The sequence below is a fragment of the Nipponia nippon genome, unplaced genomic scaffold (genome assembly GCF_047370975.1).
Source record: "Nipponia nippon isolate SJK-2023a ecotype South Korea unplaced genomic scaffold, ASM4737097v1 scaffold_4, whole genome shotgun sequence".
NCBI lineage: Eukaryota > Metazoa > Chordata > Aves > Pelecaniformes > Threskiornithidae > Nipponia > Nipponia nippon.
Genome location: NW_028262358.1, coordinates 30,786,676 through 30,812,058, shown reverse-complemented (window position 1 = coordinate 30,812,058; position 25,383 = coordinate 30,786,676). Strand labels below are relative to the sequence as shown.

The following is a 25,383-nucleotide window of genomic DNA, read 5'->3' as shown; positions in this document are numbered from 1 at the left end:
CTGCATTTTAAAAATCAAGAGATCTATATAATTTCACCTTGAAAACTTTACTCAGCAGAAATTATATATAGAGGACGAAAATGTTAGCCAAGGAATGACTGTGGAAAGAATATCCCACTCCCACAGTGACCTTACTTAGGAGACTGGCGTGACATATAATATCAAGGTGTTTTAAAGATATTAATTACAGACATTAATAGGCAGGGAACAAATATCATCCACTCAGTATTGAATACAGATGTCATTGGTTTGTAAAAAATATTTAATATGAAACAGTGTTTGTGTAACACTGAAATAATCTGATAATTAAAACGTACATATTCTTTCACTTAGCGTGGGTGGACCAGGCAGCCAAGCGCATTGTTTGTGAGAGTCACTGCAAGGCAATAATAATTAGATTTATTGGTGAGGCATGTTTTGAGAAGAGCAGAGCTTGAACTCCAAGTAAGTGCATGCTTCCTACTCATAATTCTGAGCTTCAGAGGGGCTCACATCAAAATTCAAGCCAGGGTTTAAGTTCTTTCTGTTTAGCTTGCTAATTGCTGGATAATAACGACTGCAGTGGAACCAGTTCCCAAGGATTTCAGAAAACTAGGGATTTGCCTTTGGGTCTCATTTGGCCTCTCTCTGGGAAAAAGGCTTTTAAATCCCCCCAAACACACACAAACCCGTTAAACAGACATGGTTTAAAGAAATGGCAAGCCTGCCAACAGCTGCCTCATGGAGGTTTCAACTTTGTTTATGGGAGGTCTAATGTAGGAGATCTCAGCCTTGGGATCCTCACTAGGTTTAAGTAGATTCATGACCATCCTCCCTTTGTCATGATCGACAATGCACAGAGCTCAAATCAAGTTATGGAGTAAAAACATGGCTTTAACGGGAATGTTCAGCCATTAAAAAAAAAAAAAACAACAACAAAAAAAACCCCAAAACTGTGTATGGGACATAAGATCTTCAATTACTTGAGTTGGGCATCTCCATCCTTCACATACCAACTACTTTGTGTTTTTTGCAATGGAGATGGGGAAGGACATGGCACTACTGTTCCATATTTAAATCCGGTATCTATACGAAACTGGTTTTCGCTGTCAATTTTTTCTTCACCTAATCTACTTGCATACAGTATTTTCCTTCTGCAGAGATTACAAACATGCTCCACAGTAATTTATGAAAAGAAAATTAGGAAAGGCAGTTTCTGGGAAGTAGCAAGCAATACAGACAAATGGCTGCTTTCGATACAGACTTCTGAAAGAGCTCTATGTACCACAACCAACGCGGGGGGGGGGGCACTTCTCAATCTGCAGTGAGAAACCCCAAGGAAGCTATGGGGAAGGAGAAGGATGGAGAGGACACCGCCCCCTAAGTAATTACAGCAGCCATAGTTTTGAATCCTATAAGGGGGTAAAATGTAAAGAAAAACTTCTATCCAAATACAAAACACAACTCCCATTCCCCATTTACTAATTATATAATGAAGCATGCAAGCATACTCCTCAAAGATACTTGCACATGAGCTGTACGGAATGAAGAATAGTCTACTGTTAATTCTCCTTCTTACTTTTCCAAAAGGCTCAAGAGATCTTGCCATCAATTATGGTAAATGCATAGATGCTGCCCAAATGCGGGTTTTCCTAGCTCACTCCAACACAATTTTCATTCTTTCCCCTCCTCTTCTCTCCCACCATACCAAAGCAACAAAAGGAGGACATCAGAGATTCTTTTCATATTTAAAAGATAAAGAAACCATAAATGTAAGTAAAAGGAAGAAGAATTTCCAGACAGTAAATCATGCCAGGCAGACTTGACACACCATAAACAGTCGCTCATCTTGCAAAGGTTCCAAAAACCTTTCTACTTTTTTGCTTCTTTGGCAATGCTTTTTAGCCAGAGGGAAAAATGTTTCTCAAGGTGGTGGTTTTGGTAGACAGCCTCATTCCCAATTCACCTGGCAGTATAGCACACAGATGAATCTCCACAACTAGTACTGCTTTATTTCTAGCATCATCCTGTCTGATTTTAAAAACTGCACTATCTCAAAGGGATTGTGGGGAAGGGGAGGAAATCTTTCATCATTATGCAAGAATTAGTACACCCTGTATCCTGGGATTCACAGCCATCTAGCTATAATGACCTTGAACCAATACAGGAAGATGACATAGAATGAGCCAGCATTTGAGAATTCTGGAATTAGTTGTTTTGGTGTTAGCTTTCCACTGAATTTCTAGATTTCTGTGAATCCCTCAACATGAACATTATTCCCCTAAGACATTTACTTCTCTCAGCACAGGGACTAATTCTCCCCCTTTTCTTTTACCCTGTGTTTAGTAAATTAGAGCATTGGAGCTAAGCAGCTTCAAATATTCGCTTTTAAAAGTGCCTCTTAAATTCTAAGATCTATAAGCATGAATTTGTCCTTGCTAATGTGACAAACACCTCACTTCACACTTTCTGTCAAGAAAAGAGAGTTAAGCCTGAAGGCAATTACATAGCCCACCTAGGTATTCTGTTCAACAGTCAGGCATCTTTGGAAATTTCCATTTTTTGTAGTATCTACAGCACACAGGCACACTCCCTTCTAATCTTTCTTTTGCACCAAAGGAAACCAAACTATTGAATATCCCCTAGATAGCTGACCTTTGTAACAGGATCTTTAACCAATGAATGTTCAATATTTTTATTCCCCAGCAATGCTATTTAAGGAGCCATTCGAGGCCTCTGCTGCTCTCAAGGTTCCTGCCTGCAATGCAAAGAGAAATGTACTTTTTTTTATGCCAGTTGCCTAGCAACCAGCCTAAGCTTTTTGCAAGGAAACCAACAGAAGGAACAGCCTAAATCATAAAATTCGTCTGCTGTTGCTGCAGAATTATGTATCAAATATATTTATAACTTTCCTTCTAACCTTCTGGAAAGCTGTATGTTGGCAGTACGGGCATGGCTGAGTCAAACTTGAAGCTCCTCGAAGCTGTTAGAGACATCTGCTTTTGCTGCACTGTTTAAATGAGGGGAAGTATTCCTTTTTTTTGGTGCAACACAGATATGAGCAGCTCAGACATTAGCTTGTCATTATTTGGCTACGACCAGTATGTATCAGCAACTTGCAAAGGGATCCAAAAAATCAAAGTTCACGTCTGTATAAGACTGGTTTCAAAACCCTAAGAATGCTGCCAGCACGAGCCCCGGGCAGGGCTGCAGTATCTCCAACTGCTGAGCAGCCAAGGGGAGCACAGTGACACCGCAAGATTGGCTCTGGGAAGAGCTGGAGCCTACTCCCCCAGAAAAACAGCTGAATGACAGATGCCAAGAAGGATGTGATTATTTCCCTTTGTATAACACCAGATACCTCCGCAAGCGTCATGTTATTAAGAAAAAACCTTCAGGTAGACAAGCTTCTTCCTCTTTGCCTTAAAGATGAACAAACATAAGGCATAAGAGCAGAGAGGAGCACTTTGTATAGTTAAAAGCAGCTTTATCTGCCTGGTTTTGCAAGGTGCCATGCTTGGTGCTTAATCCCCCTACCGCCAGCCGATCTTATCTATATGGTAATGTCGACCATTGTCCCCATGGTGTCCTCAGTACAGGCTAGCAGGGGCTGGGGAGGATCAGCATGCAGTTGTTTCTAAAGTCATGCAATTGCTGTCCTGAAGGCCAGCACTGCGCTGGTCGTGTTCTGTCAACGCCGGATGAGAGGGGCTGGACAGCTGCGTGCCGGGCACCCCAGGAACACACAACCACCATCGGCAATCCCAGCACAAACCTTGCTGAGCATAGCCCTTGCCTCCAGGTAACTGTTTCCAGCTTCACTGGGCTCTCTCAGAGGCTGTTCCCCACTGCCCCTTCAACTGCTCCTGAGCTCTTCCTTTATGCACATTTTGCTGCACTTCATCCCCTAAATGAGTATAAGGGGTGAGGGGTAAAAGCAGATTATCCTTTTCTAGCAGATGCTCCAGACTTCCCTCAGCTGGCCTGAGACTGTATCACTCCCCACCCCTCCTCTGAAGAAATACATATCCTAAAGCTTTTAATTCAACAAAGTTGTGTTGCGGATTTTTTTTTTTCAGGGCAGAAACACTAAATATGAGAATGAAAATGGTTTTATGCACTGTACACTAATAATGATAATAAACATCCAGTGGACATGAGAGATCAGTGCAAGACTGCTGTGAGCTGAATGGCTCAATTAGGGTACCCAGCACTTTTAGGCTAAGCAGACTCAGTGTTCACAGAATAATTTCACAGCTATCCTTGAAGAATCCTCCCTCACTACCCTCAGGAACATGGCACATCATTGTCACTTAAATACAAATCTTGTCTCCTTGGCTGGTAGGTAGAAGAGAGGCATCAATGTTGCCTCACGTTGTTCAAGGCATGTATTTTATCAGTTTATCTGTCCCTTAAGCAGTATGACAGGTAAGAAAGACACTCAGGATGCAGATCTAGAAGACTTTCTGAAGTACTGTCTATTTAAGCTAGAGCCCAATCCCACGATGCACTTCTGAGTCTCTGCTCCCAGAGAGCTCCACTGACACTTTGCGACACCGAGGCTGGGTCCTGTGTGAGGCTGTCAGGTGTGGAAGGGGACAGAAATCTCAACAAGGGAACACGTAACTGATCCAACTGGTCCGAGGCCAGGGAAATGCTTGCAAGTGCACAGGCAGCCTATTTCACATCCCTTGTGCTTGTAATACATCATCTAGGCCCTATGACAATTTTGCCTCCAACTTCAGATACGTCAGTAGAGCTACCCTAGTCTGCAGGAGGGCTGCGTGCTGGTAATCTCCACGACTTCCAGTGGAAACTGTTTAGCTGAAAAGCAGCAGCGGAAAACAAGTCTGCCTCAAACTGTCTCTCTCACCAAGCCGTCTCTCTCTTCACTACTGTGAAGACTACAGTCTTCTCTTAAAAAGTTTGGTCCTTCCTTCCCCCATTCTGCTGAATACAGGTCACTTCTTTAAAATCTTGAGACAAGCAGATGCAACCTACTGCACTCGTTTTACTCTGGCAGCAGGACACTGGCTCATCTCCTTGCCTGAGGACTCTGCCAGATGGCATCCGGCTATCATACCACTCGCCACTCAGACTCCAGCCTGTCTATGCGTGGCAGCAGAGCCAGGGAGCTGCTATGCCCGCTCAGCCTCTGGCTGTCATATTACCACATCATGAAGGTTATTACCAGCATGAGCAACTTGAAGCAGCTGTGAAGAGTTCAGCATTCGGTTTTCCAGCACCAGTTCAGAAGAACAGGGGTGCTGCGTTAGACTGATTTAAACCTTTCTCTTCCCTATCCAGAACTGCACTTGGTCACACAGGACATCTCTTCACTATTCTCTTTCTACAGCAGGCATGTCTTTGCCATTGTCTAAGCTTTCTCATCATGTAATCTAAAATTGCCTACAAAAGTCTTCCAAATTTCATGGTGGATGTTAATCATTTAAATAAACATGCTCCTTTTTTTCAGAAAATATACAGCTCAGTATACATGCATCCCCAAGAATGGGTTAAAAAACAACCAGACCACATCATCTTTCTCATTATGCAAGTTGTTGAGAAGCACAGGAAAGTGAAATTGCTGTCACTCCATTATTTCCACAGCTTAAGTGGATAGAAGACAGACAGGAAGGTTATGCTTCTCTGAGCTTTTTCATTCACTGTTTTATGAAGCCCTAAGGCCTCGCTTGCTCTGTAAGAACTTACTGAAGTGATGTGCCTATTTTTGTTAAGACACGTGCTTTTTAAAATAATGCGTAAGCTCAAGCATACATAACAGTAATGAGCCTAGGTGGCAGGCTTGACATTCAGACTGATCACTTGTGAAAAATGACGGTCACCATTTGGCAATTTTTTGGCTGGCAGAGGAAGAAAAGAGTTTGACGTTCAACTTGATTGACTTAACCTGAAGATGATGAATATACAAAATAAAAGTAACACTAGTCAAATGCAGAGTAGAATAGAGGGCAAGATAGGATTTTACAGCACTTTTAAGAAGGTCAGAGTTTGCAAATCCTAAAAACATGTTTAAAAAAAAAAAAAAAAGAGAGAGAGACCAAAGTTTCCAGCATTTACAGGTTGATAAAACTGTTCCTGTCGTACCCAGGATTTATGAGCATGATTTGCTGTACTGCAGAACAAGTAACGCTGCAGGATATGAGATTTCATTACCAAGAAATGAGATCAGGAATTGGCTGTGACTGAGACAGGTGAAAACAGATCTTTTACCTATAAAAGCTCAAGTGTATTCTGCAGTCTAGACAGACCACACTGTTTTCTCATCAGTTCTTTCTGCTACGCTGGAGCACTTACTTTTAAATGAACTCTGTCCTGCTATCAAGCTGCTAAGCAGTATAAAAATGTATGCCACATCTCCCATTAGCAAGATGACGCATTGCAGAGTATACGACAGGAATCTTCAGGGAATACCTTGGGATTAGAAGTGAAATATTGCACAGATGGGATTGTTGGGTAAGGGAATTCCCTCTGCCCCATATAGGGCTCAGAACATTTAGAGCTTTTACATCAATAGGCAAGATCAGGCCATTTTACCTTGTAAATATTTAAAGTACAGGCAAAAAGACATGACATACTTGAAAATCCGAAAAGATAGGACAGTTATACAGATACAGATACTTGTGTTGCTCTTTTTTTCCTCTTAAGTACCAAATATTCAGTAACTTCTAGGGAAGCTGAAGAGGTACGCAAACATATAAGAAGGACAAAGTTATCACGCAAATTATTAGAGGCTAAAGATCAGGCCCCATTTCTCTCCTCCATACTAACCTAAGATTGAACCACAATTACTCTCTGGATACACTCACTCTCTCGACCATCAGCAGTTAAAATCTAGACCTGCTCTCCGGCAGATTACTAGAGCTACAGCATTGTCTGCTGTTGAGAAACAAGTTACACAACCTGTAAAGCCAATAAAGCTCCCAGACAAGTCCTGTGAGTGTTTATGGGAAGATACTGCGCCTTTCCATCACAGCCTATCCAGTCATTGTTGTCCTCAGTATCAAGAGATCAGGTATCCAGAGGATTTGCAAAGGCATAGAGGGCAACAACGTGCTAACTCCAGCTGAATGCCAAGGGGAGCTGGACCTGACTTGTAAACCCCCCACCTGATATAGGCCAGTGCAAGGTATTAGCACCATGGCACCAAGCTCATTGTTCAAGTATTCCACCAGTAGCTTCAGGTTTCCCTATACATGATTCAGTCTAGCCATCATTTTCATACTTGGAATTGGATTTTGAAATGCTTGTACTGAACTCCTATAGGAATCTGTGAGCCTCTTTCTCACTAAACATCTCCCTTCAACTCCCCACTGATCTAATATGCTTTGTCAAAGTTTTGATGGCTCCTTCTGATTATAGCAGATCTAGCCAATTTATGAGGTTAACTGTGGAGCCCACAACAGAGAGAGAGTTTGCAAGGTCCCACCAAGTACATACCCGGTGCCTCACAGTGGGGTCACTGCCAATATTTGCCTAGGGTATTCCGCAGATCCCCAGTGATGCAGGCTCCACACAACCTCCACAGGCAATCTTTTTCCAGTATACCACTATCCTTATTTTTTTGCCTCTTAATAGGAAACATGAACTTGTGTTGCTGCAACTGGAAGCCATCACATCTTGTCCTGCCCATCACAGACAAAATTAACCCCTTCTTCTAAGAGCTCTTGAAGACTTGTTTCTCTCTCTTGGACTTTTTTCTCCCCTTTAAAATTAAAAAAAAAAAAAAAAAAAAATCAATTCTTTCAATCTTTCCACAGTTCCCCTTACTATACCCTTAGCCATCCTTGATGCTCTTTATTAGACTTTGTCTGTTGTTCTGCCATTTTCTTGAAGTATAATGCATAACAACAGACAGTATTCCAAGATAAGGCTTTGCCTATGCTTACAGAAGTAAAGGAAACCCTGCAGACATCTTCCATGCTTTGCTGTCACTTATACATCACAAGACGACAACTTCTTTGCAAAAGCATGCCACTCTATATTCATCTCCAATTTCCACTCCAAAGCCACTGTTTCCAATTCAGCTTATAGCCACAGAAGACCAGTAGTAAGTTATTATTTGGCAGATGACTGCTAGTTGGTGGTCTCTGCCCAGTTCCACATGGATTCCCCTACTCTCCACAGGCACGGAATACAGGACCACGTTAAGCAGTCTACTTTTGCTCACACCTCCTAAAAGTGTAGGTGTGGACCCCCAGAATGAACAGGCTAAATTTTGTACCATCCTCATTTCCTGCAGGAAGTCTACTGTAAGACTAATAAAGAAAAACTCATGCTGCCTCTGCCTACCTTTTGCAACTGGACTTCAGTCATGTCAGTAGTTAACTGGTAACTTTGACAAACAGTATACCAATTTAAAAAAACCCCAAAACTCTTATGCTAAAACATGTGCCCATGCAAACATTCACACATTATTTCTTTTTCTACAGTATCTTTGCACCAAGCATTTAAAAAATATTAATCCTTGCAAGCTCCTTATGAAAAAGCATTAACATTTCCTTGATCAGATGGAGAAACCACAGCTTAAAGAGAGGTTAAGTCAACTGCCCAAACACAGAGTGAGTTGATGACAGTTTTAGATATCAGTATCTTTCTTATGCTAAGCACATTTATGTTGAACCTGCAGAGAATGGACAGCTGTATAATGCTTTTCAATCCACAGCTATGCACAAAATCTGTTTTCTCCTTGATAATGAGAAGCAAACACTAGATGACAAGAACAGTACTCAATACCAAATGCACATACCTGATCACAAAGTGCAATCAGAGTCTAAAAGGAGAGCACTGTCCTTCTATGTAGCTGTCTGAAGGCACCTACCCCCATAAAAAACACATGACTGTGCACATTCAAACTAGTAAGCTAGATACACTCTGCCAGAGGAAAACATGCCCTAAGTCCTTTGGTTTGAACCTTACCTTTCCACAAGCCACCATGGACAGGGCAAGCTGGTACCAGAGGTGAAATTCATCAAACGCAAACTTCATGGCTCTCTCCAAGCACTGAGAAATAAATGTTGGAAGAAATGTCAGACTTTTTTTTTTTTAAAAAAAAACCTCTTTTTGTCAAAAAAAGACTGCTGCTTGGCTCAATAATCAAAGCAGGAGAAACAATCTGTTGTGGCCCAGCTGATTTTTTTTTATGACATCATTTTCCTCTTTCCAGTTAATGGGGCTTGCTAGCATCCACCATCACTTCAAATAACGGCCACTTTGTTCAAGTGCCTACATATAAGTTATTTTAATGTCTCAAACAGTTCTGTGTACATTTCTGGCCTGTGCTGCCATAGGTCTGTAGCTGTTTCTACTAATTGCCAACTAGCGTGCTTCATTTTCACCTTCCCCGACAAGTTACTGCAAAACAGGCTTTGCTTGCATGTTTCAAGTGAAAGTTTCAGCAGAAGCCAGGAGGAGGTACCTCAGAAAGCATGACATACTGCCCTCTCCTGCCCAGCGTGATACTGAGGAGGTCGTAGACTCCAGAAGCATCCCGGAGGCTGACAGCTCGGTCATCCTGCTGGTCTGGGGCTCGGCTGATCACCGCGTCCCGGTTTGCCTGGGCACAAACACAAATGGAGCATCAGACCGCAAAAGGGCAAGAGAGAACTGACACCTCCATAGGAAGTTCCACCCATCATCCGTGGCATTTTGTTTAAAATCATCTTGAGATCTTTTTTTTTAACTCATCCCAACATAAGGAAGGTGCTTCCATAGAGTTAGTCTTTATCCACATGAAGCAAACTCAAGAAAACAGCTGTACGTACAGAAAGGAACTGCCAGGAACACCTCATCTGGATTTGTCCCTCAGAATTAGAGCATTAGGAAACAGACCTACCAGAACCCATTTCCTCAATAACTAGAAATTCAAGGCCATCCTTAAACCACATTCCTTATTACTTCACTCGCCTACAACTGTGATACCTGCTTCCATGGTTGGTATTTTATCTCCTGTGTCTGCACTTGATTTCTTCCCAATAGCATGTGTTTTTGTTCTTTTCTGCTATTCATTTTTTAGTTTTTAATTTGACCAGGTTGCCTTAGTAATCAGATTTGCCTGTCATCAATTGAATGCAAGTAGAGGTCTGGGCAACGCAATACCAAATAATTCTTTTAAAAAAAATATCTTATAAGTGTTAACTTTGCATAATCTATGCATTGCTCAGCCTAGATCAAAAAGAAACAGAAAATGATCAGTCTAGCAATTTGCGAGGATGTCCCAAAATACCATATGCCATAGACTCAGATTTACCTCAAGATCCCAGCCTCTCTATCTTCTGAGCACACAGAGGAAGATCTCAATCCCAGAGTAAATGGAAAAGTCCCTCTGATTTCTGAACACGGAGGACTTCACCCAGATTGCCTAACCTCTGAGAGAGGCAGTGCGGGATGCCATTGAGCACTAGCACTGACTGATAGCACAGGTACACTGCCCTGGGCCCCCCAGCTGAAAGGGGTGCAGCATCAGACATTCAGGTCTAGACATCTAAAAGATCAGAAAAATTAGAAGATTGCCAGCAGTTTCACCTGCAGCAAAGACAAACAAAATGTTCCCTCACTGAGGCAGGGAGGTTATGAGATTTATTTTATAATACTTACTACTATAATCTTACATCTATTTCTTTCTAATTGCAGTGATTTTTTTTTCCCTAAAAAGGTTAAACATGGGAATTAAGTGTAATAAAAATTTCCAGAATATGCAGCCCTTAAAGCCCACGCATATTGCATTATGATTAAGCTGCAGCTGTTTCATCATGATATTATCTGTGTAATGCCCCAGTTCCAAGCACTCTTCATCACAGCCTCCAGCCGAGACAGCAAACACAATTACTGACAACTAACACGATCACAACCAAGAGCTAAATGGCGACTGCAGTTAAAGGCAAACTGACAGGTCAGACTCAGTCTAGTGTTTGCACAAACAAACTTACACCAACTCTTGTGGCAGTAGGAGTGTTTTTCATGTTACCGCAAAAGACATAATTTGTGATTTAAAAAAATAGTTCAGAACAACAGGTTGCATGAGAGAATGAAACCAACTTCAAAGAGAAAAATCCTGCAACCAGAGTACAGAAGCATAGCTCGTTTATCTTTATTAGCAGAACTAAACAAATAAGAATAAAAAAATAAATACATGTTTGATCTCTGTTTGGATTTAACCCAAGACTGCTATTTTAAAAGGAAAAAAGGAGTTAAAGGCATATACAGACCGATTCTGAGATTGCTACTTCAGAGAGTTAAAGACAAAGCATATACAGAATGATCTTATTGCCAAGTGAATCCTCCTACATACACACAATAGCATTAACATTTTTTTCTGCACCGGTTACATTGTTATGACAATTGTTTGTAGAAAGTAACTACTGAGATAGCACCCCCATGCTCGGTAATCTCATCATCAGCCTCCCATTAGAGTCAGCTATAGCCTGATACTTTTTTGGGTATCCATCTAGTACCAAGCTATGATTTTTAAGCTGATGCATTAGCACAGATAGAAAATTAATCAGAACTGGTGAGTGCCTGTTAACATCTGCTAACAGGTATTGGTACTGAAGGGAAGAGCATGCCCAAATCCTGCAATAAGCAGGAATATAACACATATTACAAAGGATGCAACATTCTAAAACTGCAGTCATACTGAACATATCATACGTATTGTACTTTACCTAAGCAGACAGCAGTTAAAAACAACATATGCATAGGCATGACTAATATTCTTTCCAAGAAGGTCATAAACCTGCTTATTTTGTTCAAGCTTTCAAATCTCAAAGCCATAGAAGGTCTCTGCAATCTACCACTCTGTATACTTGCATGCATAAAAGTTGCCCCCGAGCAAATTCATCATCACTTCTATCCCAACAATTTTTTCAATACTGAACCTATTTCCTATTGCTAATTCCAGATGCTCAAAAAAAAAAGTTGCCACATTATCACAGAGATATTAAAAAAAACCACAAAACACAAAACTAAAAGATGCAAACCTCATAACAAACTAACTGAACAATAGCAAGAACATGGAGTCTGTCTAACACAATAACATAAATCATCATCCCAAGGCTCAAGGTATCATTTACTACTGCAGTGTTACATACAGGAGGGCGGAGAAGGGAATGTGAATCACTATTTCTTGAAACCCACTCAAGGAAATTGGCATGTTTCTGTGGCCTGCCTCTCACAGAAGAAAGGGTGCTGTGACCCAGATCCCCATTAGCCAATTTTTTTGTCTTTACCTTTGTTTATGTTTTTGTAAACTTCAGTTCTGCAGTGAGAAATCCTGACAGTCGCTGGTTAAGTACAGGTGCAAAATAGTTGTGGAGTTACTGCAACACTGCATACACTAATTCTGTTGGATAGGGAATTTTACTTACTGAAAATGTACATAAAGAGACATATATTTCATTTTGCATTTGAGAATGCATAAATTCTAAGCCATCTACACCAACATTTTTCCAATGCCTGTTTCTGTTGTTTCAGATCATTGATTCTCCTGAACACAAATGGAAAAAGGGTTATTTGTAGAACACTGATCTCCAAACAGTGTATCAATAACATAAGCAGCAATTCCCAATTTGTCCGACTGCATTACTTCCTCCTCCTCCACTATAAGCAGCAGTAAAACAGAGCTACAAATACATTTTCAACACCCCCAGCATGACTCTTCCCTTTAAGCTGTTCCCATTGTCACACAGACATGCCTCACAGCACACAAGCGGGATGGAGAGAGATGGTGAGTCACACCATTAAAAGAAGAGAACCTCTGTTCAAGGCTGTTGTGTGGGATGGAGAAGGTCACTAATGCTACTAACAGGAGTTTCACCATCAGGAGTTAGCGTAACTTGCATTATACAGAGGAAAAATACACAGTCAATGCCCCTTTATTTGAGATACTCCTAGGTAATAGAGCAACCCAGAGATGCATCGCATTTACATATTTTGGGATGCATTAGACACAATTAGCTGTGCATGCAGGTGGTTCAGACATGACACCAATCCTTTTTTGGGAGATAAGACACATCCTGTAGTCAGCCCAGACTGAGCAGCACACAGGATAGCGAGCACCTTCAGCCCTCCCTTTCTGCAGCCCAGGGACACAGCCCATCTGCAGGCCACACACATCCAAAAGGCTCCAGCACAGGCTGGTACCCTCGAGCCGACCCAAGGCTCGGCTGTGCTGACGTCTCTGTATCATTGCTGGAGGCTCAACTCGGGTGTTCAACCTGACCGGGCACAGAACTGGTGAGGGTTCAGCTGGTTTTTTTTAGGTCCGGCTCCAAACTGCAGCAATACAACAGTACAGGACTTTCAGACCCATGCTGGCTCGGACAGCAGGGAAGAGATCTGCCTTTCTGGGGATCTGCAATTTAACTAATGACCCTGCTGAGCTACAGACAGCTTGTGCCTTCCTATCCACATATACAATATACTTACCTGCAAACTAGATAAGCCATCTATACACGGAGGATTTGCTGTACATCAATGACCCTGATAATTACAGCTTATTTATGGCATGTTTATTGCATGCAGAAAGGAAAAGAGCCACAGTAAATCCAAACAGCCATTACTTCAGCAGTTATTACGCATGCAGTTATGCTGCAGAAAATTGAATTTTACCACAGTACAAAGATGTGCTTCTTAATAAAACGTCAAGCAATCATATGAATTACAATAGAGCATATTCCACGTAGCAGCCCCTTCTCACAGCAATTAGCTATGAAGTATCCTTTAATTGCTCACTTTGAAACATGGCTCCCCCTGCTTTTTTTCAAAGAAGAAAAAGAAAGCAATTAAAATCTTTAATGAGTGCCTGCTGCCTGCCCCCTAATTCATGGGCATTCTAACGTTCAACTTGTGTCTTTTCATAATAGACATAATTGCCAGATCCACTGCAACCCATCTATACAGAACGGCAGCATGTTTTACACAGTGTACTGTAACAATGTAATTGGTGTGATTCAATACTAGCATTAAGAGAGAAAAACAAATGCTATGTGTGTAAGATTGACAACAAGCCTTTGAAATCATGCAATTGATGCCTCCACTGCTAAGAGCTGGGAAATATTTAGCCCATGTCCTTCGGATCTCTATTCTGGCTGTTTTGCCTGTACTGCCAACAAAACAAATGAACTCTTCGCAATGGCAAGGACCCATTCACATGGAAGAGGCTACTGACTTTTCACCTAAGATACTGATGATCTCTACACAGCACTTGCAGGTTCCCCTCACTAACATATACAAAGCAAATATTCAGGGTTCACTGCAAAGGTGCTGTGAAAATGGGAAGTAGGTGGAACAGGGAAGAAATACTCCAGCCACTCCCAAAACTGCTCTTACGGAGATACCACAACTTGCTCCATTTCAGACCAGAAGCACAGCAAATGAAAACTTACTGCCTCATGGGCTCTGTGGCATCTGTCTCATTTCCGATAGGCAACAGATCACAAGTCCCCATTCAGATGTCTCAGCAAAACAGCCCATTATTATTGCTGTGCTGGTTTTGGCTGGGATAGAGTTAATTTTCTTCATAGTAGCTAGTATGGGGCCACATTTTGGATTTGTGCTGGAACAGTGCTGATAATACAGAGATGTTTTCGTTACTGCTGAGCAGTGCTTACACAGAGTCAAGGCCCTTTCTGCTTCTCACCCGACCGCACCAGCGAGTAGGCTGGGGGTGTGCAAGAAGTTGGGAGGGGACACAGCTGGGACAGCTGACCCCAACTGACCAAAGGGATATTCCACACCATATGACGCCATGCTCAGCATATAAAGCTGGGGGAAGAAGGAGGAAGGGGAAGGACGTTTGGAGTGATGGCGTTTGTCTTCCCAAGTAACCATTACATGTGATGGAGCCCTGCTTTCCCGGGGATGGCTGAACACCTGCCTGCCGATGGGAAGCAGTGAATGAATTCCTTGTTTTGCTTTCCTTGTGCGCATGGCTTTTGCTTTACCTATTAAACTGTCTTTATCTCAATCCACGAGTTTTCTCACTTTTACCCTTCCAATTCTCTCCCCCATCCCACCGGGGGGGGGGGGGGAGTGAGCGAGCGGCTGTGTGGGGCTTAGTTGCCAGCTGAGGTTAAACCACGACAATTGGTTATCAAATATGACCATATAGATCTATCTTATCTCTCACCAGGTATATTTTAACGTCTTGTACTGCAGCAGAACTAATTCTGGAAACTTCACTGAAAGCAAGAGAGACATACCCCCCTAGCCAGAACAGCCCAACAACCTTACACAGAAGGAAGAAAGAGGGAGAAAGTAACGAAGTTTGTTTATGGATACTGTCTTGGGTAACAAAGTCATATATTTGCTATCAGTAATCTGCATTTAGAAAGCTATCTTCCAAGAATTTGCATCCTCCTTGCAAGTTCAGAAAGAAGACTTCCTACGGCAAAGCTGAAAAGAAAAGCTCTCCATCCTGTCTCCAGCAACTCACATTAGAACTATTTATTCAAGAGGCAATTAACAGAGGTAGTATATTTCCCACTAGAAACATCCTGCAAACCACCTTTGCACGTCCCAAACACAAAGCTTTGCCTTGCAGACCCGTTAAAGAGACAGTCGGGCTTGCTATTGTAGTGCACAGACGTGATTTGGCAGGAACCAACAGAGCAGGCAATCCTGTCCCAAGTTGTCTCTTTCAGCTGCCATAGTCCAATAGCCCTCAAGAAAATACTCATGATGGTCATCCAGCTGTTGTATTATCACTGGGCTCAGTGTCATTAAAAAAAAAAAAATCCTACAAAAGCAACAAGAGATTCTTCTCCTTTGCCAACCCATTTGTTGGACAGCATTATTTTATAAAGCTAGGAACCGTAGAGTTAACAGATTTTAATTATTTCTGTGCTTAAAAATACAGGGGTTTAATCTTATTCTGTTAAAGGCATGCTCACAGCTATGAGTTTGCTCTCACCAGTAAAAAGAACAGGACAAGTCCCAGTATCTATCTTCCCCCCTCACCATCTGTTCTGTGCTCTCAGGCTCTCCAAGGTCAAATCGCCTTTAGGGATTCAAATCAGAGATAAGATGGGGATGACATTTCTAATCTTTGTTACACAGGAACAGAATTTATTAGTTTTGGATACAAGGAGCTTCATTTTCAGTATGAATGAAGTGAACACAGAGCCAAAAAAAATAATCCATGTTACCTGGTATGTTTGGTGGACTGCACCAGCCAGAATCCCCAGTTGTAAGAGCCAACATTGCCAAGGGCTGAATAAAGGGATTTTAGATTGTACGTTGGACCTCAGATTCAAGAAGGCAATGTTTCGAAGTGCAAATAACTTTTTTTTTTTTTTTTTTAACCTCAAAAGTGAACACCAAAAGTAATAGAAAATGTTCCATTCCTGGCTCTGAGAAACTTCTGGCTGACTTTAAGGGGCAGTGGAGTCAACTCGGAATACTCCTGAGAATGGTTATTAAAATAAACAAAACTGCAGCTAAGGGTTAGTCCTGCCAAACCTCCCTTGCCTACGCCCTGCAGCACAAAGCACCAGAGTCCCTGATGGCAGAACCACTGCCGTTCCCACTGGTAGCGCAATGCAGAGAAACCACTCCGCAGCAACTGACAATATGCCCTCGGTTCTTCCCACAAACACAGTGCCACTGGTTTTGATGGGTTAAATGCAATAAGAAAGAGGACTAGTGGTTTAAAAATAGGACAGTCCATTTTTTCCAACATGTGATAGGAACACATCATTCTACCACAGCCTAAGCTTGTAAAGGCTGTCACCAGCTGGCCTTCTACTTGGTCTGAAGGAGGGCATTTTCCTCCTCTCACAAATCCAGCCCATCCATACCATAACTCGGGCTGTGCATAAGGAATGAGAATTTAGCCAGGAGGCCACAAACCCCGCTAAAGACAGCCCTGACTGTGGTAATCTTCAGGCTGCCTGATTTGTTTCACTAGATTCCTTCACAAGAACTCTACAGCCAAGCACCGTGACTAAATAACAGCTGGCACGGAGGAGGAGCACTTGCCAAACTCAACAACGGGGATGCTTTTCATTGTTTACTGAGATGCCTTAGCTTATGAAAATAGGTTCCCATTTTCAACAGGACAGAACAAATACAGGAGGCAACTCAGGAGAGTACCATGAGGAAAGAGGCCCCAGGCTTTCACTGTAAGTGTTAATATACCCACAGAAGCATCTTCAAAGCTATGAAAGATGCTACCATGTTATTTGGTCATTTGAAAAACTTTTACATACTTAGGCTCACAGGCAGAGTAAGTGAAATACTGAAGGAACCCTTAATTACCCCTTTAGAAGATATTCTCCTTTCATCCCACCAGAACATGCAAAGTGGCTCCCTTCCAATGCAAGGTAAAGGGATAAGAAGGAAAGCTGGGGCAGCATCACAAGCCAGAACCTAGCACCACTGAGAGCCAGAGGTGTGCTGGAATGTAGGGTCTGGCTCACAGCACCTTAAAGGTGATTTCTTTTCTCCATTTCCCCTTTACAGGAACAGTTCTTTTAACACCTGTAACATCTTCTGGGGAGTTGCACAGATCCTGATGAAGTAGATGTTAGCTTCACCTTAGGAAGGCAAGACAAACAGAAAAATAGAGTGAATTTCAGCAGCAAACTACCTAGCACTGATCTACTCCTTCCCTGTATGGCTCAGAGGGAAAAAAATGGCGTTCCAGATGTATGTCTTGAAAAAGCTACCACATCTCCTTTTCATCAAATTTACCACATATTTACTTTGAGGTTCTCTCCCCAGTACGTCTTTGCCCTGTGTCCCCTCCACGTGCCAACAATTCTTCTGCCCCTCCTCCCCCCGGTTTTGTCCCCCTTGAGCTCGTTTTGGAGTGGCAAAAGTCAGGAACAGGCATGTGGAGCAGCTGTTTGGCTTTACGGTCCTGCAAAAGAGTTATAATGGCATGGTTGCTCTTTTGTCTCTAAAAATCAGACAGGAAAAGTACCTTTCTGGTGAGTTTTGCTCTGACAGAGCAATCAAAGTGTCAGAGAAGCTGGAGAGCTCCCAGCAAGCCAACCTAATTGTATACTTCTGTTTCATTTTAAGGGGTTCATAATTGTAAATACTGAAAGAATGCCTAATCTAGCCAAAATCCAGGAACACCAACTATGTTGCTTACTGGCCTACAGAAACGTATCATTATCGCTTGCCACTGACATTCTCTCCAGGCAGGAAAATATGTTTTATTGAGTTGTTAACATTATATCATTAGGGAGACCTCAACTGGAAATCTGCTTCTTGTTAACTCATTTTCCATGAGCTTCAGCAAGTTTTAAAAAACAAAAAACTTCAAACAAACAACAAACCTGTACATGACAAAACTCACTAGCCTACAACAAAGCTGTCATGTAAGAGATGTCTCATGTCATAAATTAAACAAAATTTCCCCTTCTTAGTACCATAACAGTAAAACTACAGGAAAATATTTATGGATTGCAAACATATGTAAGAATCAGATTGCTCCCTCTGTTCCTTCACTTAGGAAGCACATTCCTGTGGTTCCTAAGTGTATTTCTATACACAGCTGTATTTCTATAGACTTCTCCTGTATTTTTGTTAAAACAATAAACTCATGGCAAGCCTATTGCTAATGCAAGAGGAAAGCTCAGATGTTGCATTTCCCAAAAAATGGAAAGACAGTTATGGTTCCTGCAGCGCTCTACTACAGGATCTTTGATTATTTAAGTGCTTTATATGCAGCAGATAAAAATGCTGCCTTGCAATTACCTCCAGAAAGTTCCTATATATAGAAGACAGCACTTAAGCAAACACAGGCTTGCTTATTTAGCCTTGAAGTCAGCACAGCAGTCCAGTTCCTATCAATAGCATTTTCACACCGCTTCATCCATAACTTAGTTACAGGCCCAGTTCACCATTTTACGCGCTATTAGACAAAACAGGGATAACTTTCATTCCCCTCAGCAGAACAAGATTATAGAGTTAAAGGTCCCACAAGGCCTTTCTGACTGCAAGCCCAGTCCCAGAAAAGGCTGGAGCAGCCAGTACTGTCGCTGCTCCAGACCCCCGATCCCTCCTCCCGCTTGGATCAGCCCCGACAAGCGACACTGACATGAGTTCTGATTTTAATAGAAGTATATAGGATATTCTATAAGCCCTCACTCCTAGAGTCTCCACTTCCAATTATGAAAAGCCCCTGAAAACACAAAGCAGATGTACTGTAGATGCTTAATCTAGAAAGCACTAAAAAGCATGAAGTACAGTAACACTCAGATGTACGTGATTTTTAAGTTAATATAATATTTTGGGGTGGTTCCACCTCTTCAATTTTTCCCCACATTTTAAAACCAAGCAATACTAAATTGCCGTGTTCTGAAGAAGCTTGCAGGAAAGGGGAAGGACTTGAGCCAGAAGAACCAGACAGAGAAAAACTGAAGGAAGAAAAAAAACCCAAAAACCCAAAGTTTCCACAGTATCTCTTTTCAACTCGTCTGAAAGCTGTTTAAAAGTTCCCAAAAGGGTCATTGATGCTCCAAGGTTTTCAAATCTCACTTTGAGCTACAAGTGACCACCCCGTATTTAAAGCAAAGTAACTTTCTTTCCACATTTTCAGAAAACATTCATTACACACTTTCTGTATGTTCGCATCTTCTCAGAACATGAAAACGATCAAAGGTTATCATGCAGTTTTCCACGCAGCTGTTTTTCTCCACCTTTTCCCCTTCCTCTTAAAGGGATTTTTTTTTAAAGCAACTGATGTTATAAATAGAATAAATCTAGTTGTTTCACTGTAGTTCATTATGGATGTTTCTGCATGTGACAAAACTCTGTGTATCATCAGCATCAGAAACTGCCAAAGATCACTCAGGACTGAAACAGCTAAAATATTATCCCTGCAGACTAAGGGATGTAAGCAGAATATTGTATCCTGCAAATGCCAAACAGCAGGTGCCACCGTCATGCCTGGCTTTAGGCAAGGCTCCCTTCCTCGCATTCTTGATCCTTAAATCCACACAGATGTTTTGAATGGAAACGTCAGTCTACTGACAATGTATCTGGATGTCAGAACCTGCATGCAGCTATGTTGAATCAGTCACTTCCTCTTCTTGACAATTCCCAAAAACCTTCACTGATGTTCCATTTAATAAAAGTGGTGTCACTAACAAAAGAATAAATAGCATTTCCTGTTCAGCAGCTGAATCCTTGCTTCTGTTTATCTAGGGAAGATTCTGTAAACAAAACCAACCAGAAGACTTGACACGGAAACGCTAGATATTCCTTTGTGCTATTAGTACTACAAACTCATTTTTGGCTTACCATGGATTCACTGATTAAGAGGAGAAGAAGAGCCTCTTCTACGTTGTCTTGAGGGCAGTACGCACTGAAAGACAGAACACATTTTTCTGAGGAAGGTCAAGAATTATCCTGTCAGCCTCTTTCTCATTTCACAAGAGAAGCAGTAACTTGAAACATCTCGTGCATAATTCATTTGCTAGGCAATACCTTCTTTTGCAGGTTCTCACAATTAAAAGCTCTGCAATATATCCTAGATGAGCTATACAGAACCACAAATAGATTATTTCCATTTCATAGCAAAGACAGCTATTTGGTTGGATTTTCTTCCTTCCTGGGGAAAAAAAAAAATCAAACACTCAAGGTTTGACGCTTCCTTTTTCCAGCAGGCCTTTTGATGGGAAGTTAAAAACAAGAACACACAAAACTAATACGTGAATCAGTGACATAATCAGCAGTACCGAGGAGCGTTCAAACACTCTCCTTTCTCCTGCCAATAAAGTGAAATAAAAAAGAATGCTTACTTCTCTTCTGTGTACAGCTCAGGCCTCCGACAAAGAAGATTGCTAACATAAGACTGATCTTCCTTGTTCATGAACTCGGGAAGCGGATCAGATAAAGGGCTCCAGTAACAGTCCTCACTGAGGGAATGGAGAAGTACTTGGGCTAGCTGTTTGGCTGCAGTCTAGAGATCAGTGAACAGTACAGAAAAAGACATGTCAGTGAAGCCTTCTCCAACACGAAAGATCCACCCTTCCCCATGTTCCACCTTGGGAAGGAGATGTAGCAACAACAGGACAGTACCACTTTTCAGAAAGCTAGAGTAGCTAAAACAGCTGCTAAAAAGTCTACAGCAGCAGCAGTTTCTTCCCTCCTCTGAAAAGGCCGGCCTCCTGCATTTACATGGCCTTGTTGCAATGCTGTAGGAAAAAAAGTATCAAAAAGGCCTGACAGCAAGGGACGCTTTGGTGAATGAAGACAACTGATTGCCACACGGACCGCTGCGACAATCTCACAAATGTTACTGTATTAGAGTATGATGGCACTCCACTGCATTCTCAGCCTCAGAATTTTGTATGCAAGTCTCAGTCCAGAGTCTACTTTTGTATTAGGTTTAAAAGATCAACCCTTTATATGTTAACATTGCTCTTCCTGCAGCCTTTTATAGCTTCATCTCGGTACTGCTTCTCTCTTTCTGTTGCAATAATGGAGGGAGAAGGGAAGAGGGTTAGGAACTTTATATTGAGACAGCAACATCAGATGCACTTTTTTGACCATCGAGTGGCCAAGGACACTTAAATACTTGCTTTCCGGTTTATACACGTAGCTGGCAAGCTGGGCCCAAAAGGGGGCAAGTTCACTTGACTTTGCAAAACTATCTTTGGCATTTGTCCTTCTCCCCCACCCAACAAATCTCTAATTTTTTGCACTGTAAATAGATGAACATGCAAACAAGCACAGAGACATCAAAAATGGGTGGTATGTTCTGTGAATTCTAAGCAACACAGCACTCTAAGTGGTAAAGTAAATACTCTGCAGAACAGAGGCAGGCTGGAACTTCATCCCTTCTGTCCTAATACTTGCAAATATTATTTTGGAACTTCTCTGACTGCTGCAATATGTATTTTATATACAATGTACACTTTGAGATGTGTTATGAGGCCACCAAGAGTCATTTTCTTTTAAATACCAGGATAGGTATGACTGATAAACTGAAGCATTACTCCACTTGAGGGATGACATCTATAGGACCAAATAAATGATACTGAGGTTAAAGTTCCCGTTATCAAATTCAGAAAAATACCTTATCTTGATGCAAGGTTCTTTATTTTCATCAACCCCACCACACATGAATTCACTGAATTAGTTTAAAATGCAACCACAGCAACGCATGCTGTTTCTTAAACACCAGAAAGGGAGGTTTCATAGATGTACCTAGCAAACAGCAAAGGGATCTGAATGTATGACAGCGCCCCAAAGAAATATTGTCACATACAACTCCCTGGAAACCCCAAGACCTTCCATGCACTGTAACTGACAAGCTACAGAAAGCTTTCTGTTTCTAACTAGGCTTTTCTATGCTTTTTATAGCAAATAACCATGAGCAAAATGGCCTAGGGCCCTGCGACATCAGCCAGTATCATTTTATCGTCTCAGTGTGTAATTATTTAGTCAGTTTTACCCCTGAGGAGCCAACTCTCCTATATTTTTTCCTACAGTCTTAGAAGGGAGGGAAAAATAACATGCCAGCAACAGAAAGATCTCTATTGGTTCACACAGAAGTAGGAGTACAGTTTGTGATAAGCCTTTCAAAAGGCAAGCACCAAATACTTTTAGTGTCTTTGATTTTAACATACAGTACAGTAGCCATGTAAATTAGCTTCACTCTTGTTTTGAATAAGACCAAACAAACCAGAACAGGCCAAGACTCTGATTTATGTTATTACTGCCTTTGGCTAAATAAAACCATCATTATGCCTGAAGAACACTGTGATCCCACAAATTAGGAAAAAAAAAAAAAAAAAAATCATGTGTTTCACTTTCATGCTTGAAAAACTTGTTTAATTAAGCACATTCCTCCCTTTGCCCTCTTGACAGCTCTTTAAAAATAAGTAAGAAAACAAAAATGCAACTTCCTGTAAAATGAAAATCCCAGGAAAAACTATTGGATGAACACCTTCAGATTTCCCCTGAGGGATAAATCCCCCAGGGGTGTTGTACAGCTCTCCCCCATTGCACAGGGACAAGAGCATTTGAGTGCCACGTTCTGTCATGGTATAGGAATGGCAGATGATTAGACTCATTTCAGCAAAGTGATAAAACAGGCGAGCAAGAAAAATCCCCTGAACCCTGATCTCAATCTGAAAAGGGACACAACCGTTTAAGTGTGACAATTATTTAAGTCACCTCTTCTAATTCCCTGCACAAACTTCCACATGCATCTCTAGCCTCAATTAGGCATATAAGGTGATACCAAGGCAACTAGAAGATTAATTTCCAGAACAGAAGTTCCAAAATACACAGATGTGAGGAACCTAGGCAAAAAAAGCACCCAGGATACCCTTTCTGCTCGCACTTTCATTTTAGCTCTGCATTAACATGTGCGCTAGACACACAGTCAGTCCATCCATTGGAACCTGGCACTCTCCATCTCTAAAATGCTATGCAAACCCATGCCCACCTCCCTTGCTGAACTTCTCTGAATTACACGAAACACAAAGCTGAACCAAGCACAAAACAAGTTCAGTCGTAGCAACGTCAATGCTTTTAGGGCTGCAAAGTTTTCATTCATGTTCTCAAGACTGCTGTTCTCCATGCTGTTGACCTTGTCACCTCCTGAGTAACTTCAGGACAAGATCTCTTAAAAGGGAGACAGGGAAGAACCAGTTAAAGGTCTAAGAAGTTAAACAGGCACATAAATAACTTTCTCCATGATTTCTTTATTTGAGGCACTCAGGATAACAGGATGCAGAATGCCAACACCAACAAAAAAAAAATTTAAAAACTTAAAATCACTCTGTACTGTATTGAAGGGAGTTTTACAGGAAGAACACTGAAGCACTTGAGTCTAAAAAAGCACTGCTTGTTGCAAGAGCCAGAAGTACTTAATGCTTCTACATGCAAATGCAAAAAGGTGTGCATGCACACACTGAGAAGTGAGAAAGAAAACAAGACATTATCACCCGAGGACAGCACTGTCAAACTAAATACATCTCTATTTCTACCAGGGCTAGAAAATGCACTGAAAAAAAAAAAACAAAGTAACCCACATGCCCAGGTCTGAAGGCTCAGAGGTTTCAATTGGGCAGGTCTTTGAATTAAGTGCATCACTTGATACATCACTTTCAAAAGTTTAAAAAAAAAAAAGAGAAAAAAAAAGAAAAAAATTTTAAAACGCAGCAATCAATCAAGTGAGGACAAATACATTTTTGTCCTACTGCACTGGTTAATAAACAGAGAAAATTCCTGCATAGCAGATTACCCCACCTTCCCATCTCCCATTCATTCCTCTTACCATTTTGAAGGTCTGAGTTGCTTTTGTTTCCACAGTCCGTAGTATTTCTCGCAGACTCCTCATTCCTTTCACAATATTTCTATGGGGAAGGCAGAAAAAAAAAAACAAAACATCACAAAAAACCCCAAAAAACCAGCACATTGGAGACAAAATATTTTTATGATGTGCCAAAGCTTGGCAACAAACTTGACATTCAAACAAACCCATGAAACAGTCACTAATATTGAGTGTGCAGTAGCGAGACAAGTCACTCTGAGGCACATATAGGACAATGGCACCGAGCAAGGCAGCGACTGTAGCATGCCTACTCCAGATGGCTTCCTAGGAGAAGATCACATTCACATTCGACGAACAGAGGGGACATTTGGAAGCCTTTCATAGCTCGTATTTATAAAGCAGATGCTTCTTCTTAAAAGCATCCACATCTCCTCTTCATACACACAGATTGTACTTGTTTGAATTATATTGAGCTTACGTGATGCTTTTAAATGACGATTCCTTTTAGGTGGTGCTTAAACGCCTTGTGTCTGATGGCCCAGACACACGATGTAATTACAGTGGTTTAAACAGTTTATTATCAGGCAGCTAAGTTGCAGTAACTGTCTGCAAGCACAGCTTAACCTGCAATAAAAGAGGGTTAGGCAAAAAAAAAAAAAAAAAAAAAAAAAAATCACATTACTCTGCATACACCATGACCAATTAAAGCAGACTAGTTGCCAAATGGTATCTTAATCGCGTGTCTGAGCATTAAGAGAGATGCGGAGAGGAAAGATTAAACACTGGACATAGCAGTTAACACATTTGCAGCCTATAAGCTCTTCAAGGCTAAGGACATGGCCCTACCACCACAGTAAATACAAAATGGTTCAGCTCACTTTCATTGCATACCCAAAGAAATATAAGCTATCAGAAAAGAAGCAATCCTGTACTGAAATAAAGAAAACCAGATAAGCACTTGAACTGGTACATTAACTGCCACTTCAGCTTATTCCAGGAGAATTTTCTGTGCAGACAAAGCCTAGATTTCATTAAAAAAAAGCCATATACTGTAACAACCTTTTCCATCAACCTGACTAAATTTTGAAGGTAAACAGTACAGACTGCGCTTGTGGCCACTTTCATGCACTGCAAACCTTCTT

General features: G+C 41.4%; 1 protein-coding gene across 3 annotated transcripts in view; it reads right to left on the bottom strand.

The window, feature by feature from the left end:
* Positions 1-25,383, bottom strand: part of TTC7A (tetratricopeptide repeat domain 7A) — a 178,378-nt gene that overhangs the window by 122,386 nt on the left and 30,609 nt on the right. For all 3 annotated transcript variants that reach the window (XM_087774610.1, XM_087774611.1, XM_087774612.1), the window contains exons 6-10: positions 24,245-24,323; positions 20,754-20,914; positions 20,254-20,317; positions 9,419-9,556; positions 8,920-9,003 (exon numbers count right to left, since the gene is read on the bottom strand). In XM_087774610.1, the coding sequence (XP_087630736.1) occupies positions 8,920-9,003; positions 9,419-9,556; positions 20,254-20,317; positions 20,754-20,914; positions 24,245-24,323 (526 nt within the window). The remainder of the gene's footprint in view (positions 1-8,919; positions 9,004-9,418; positions 9,557-20,253; positions 20,318-20,753; positions 20,915-24,244; positions 24,324-25,383) is intronic.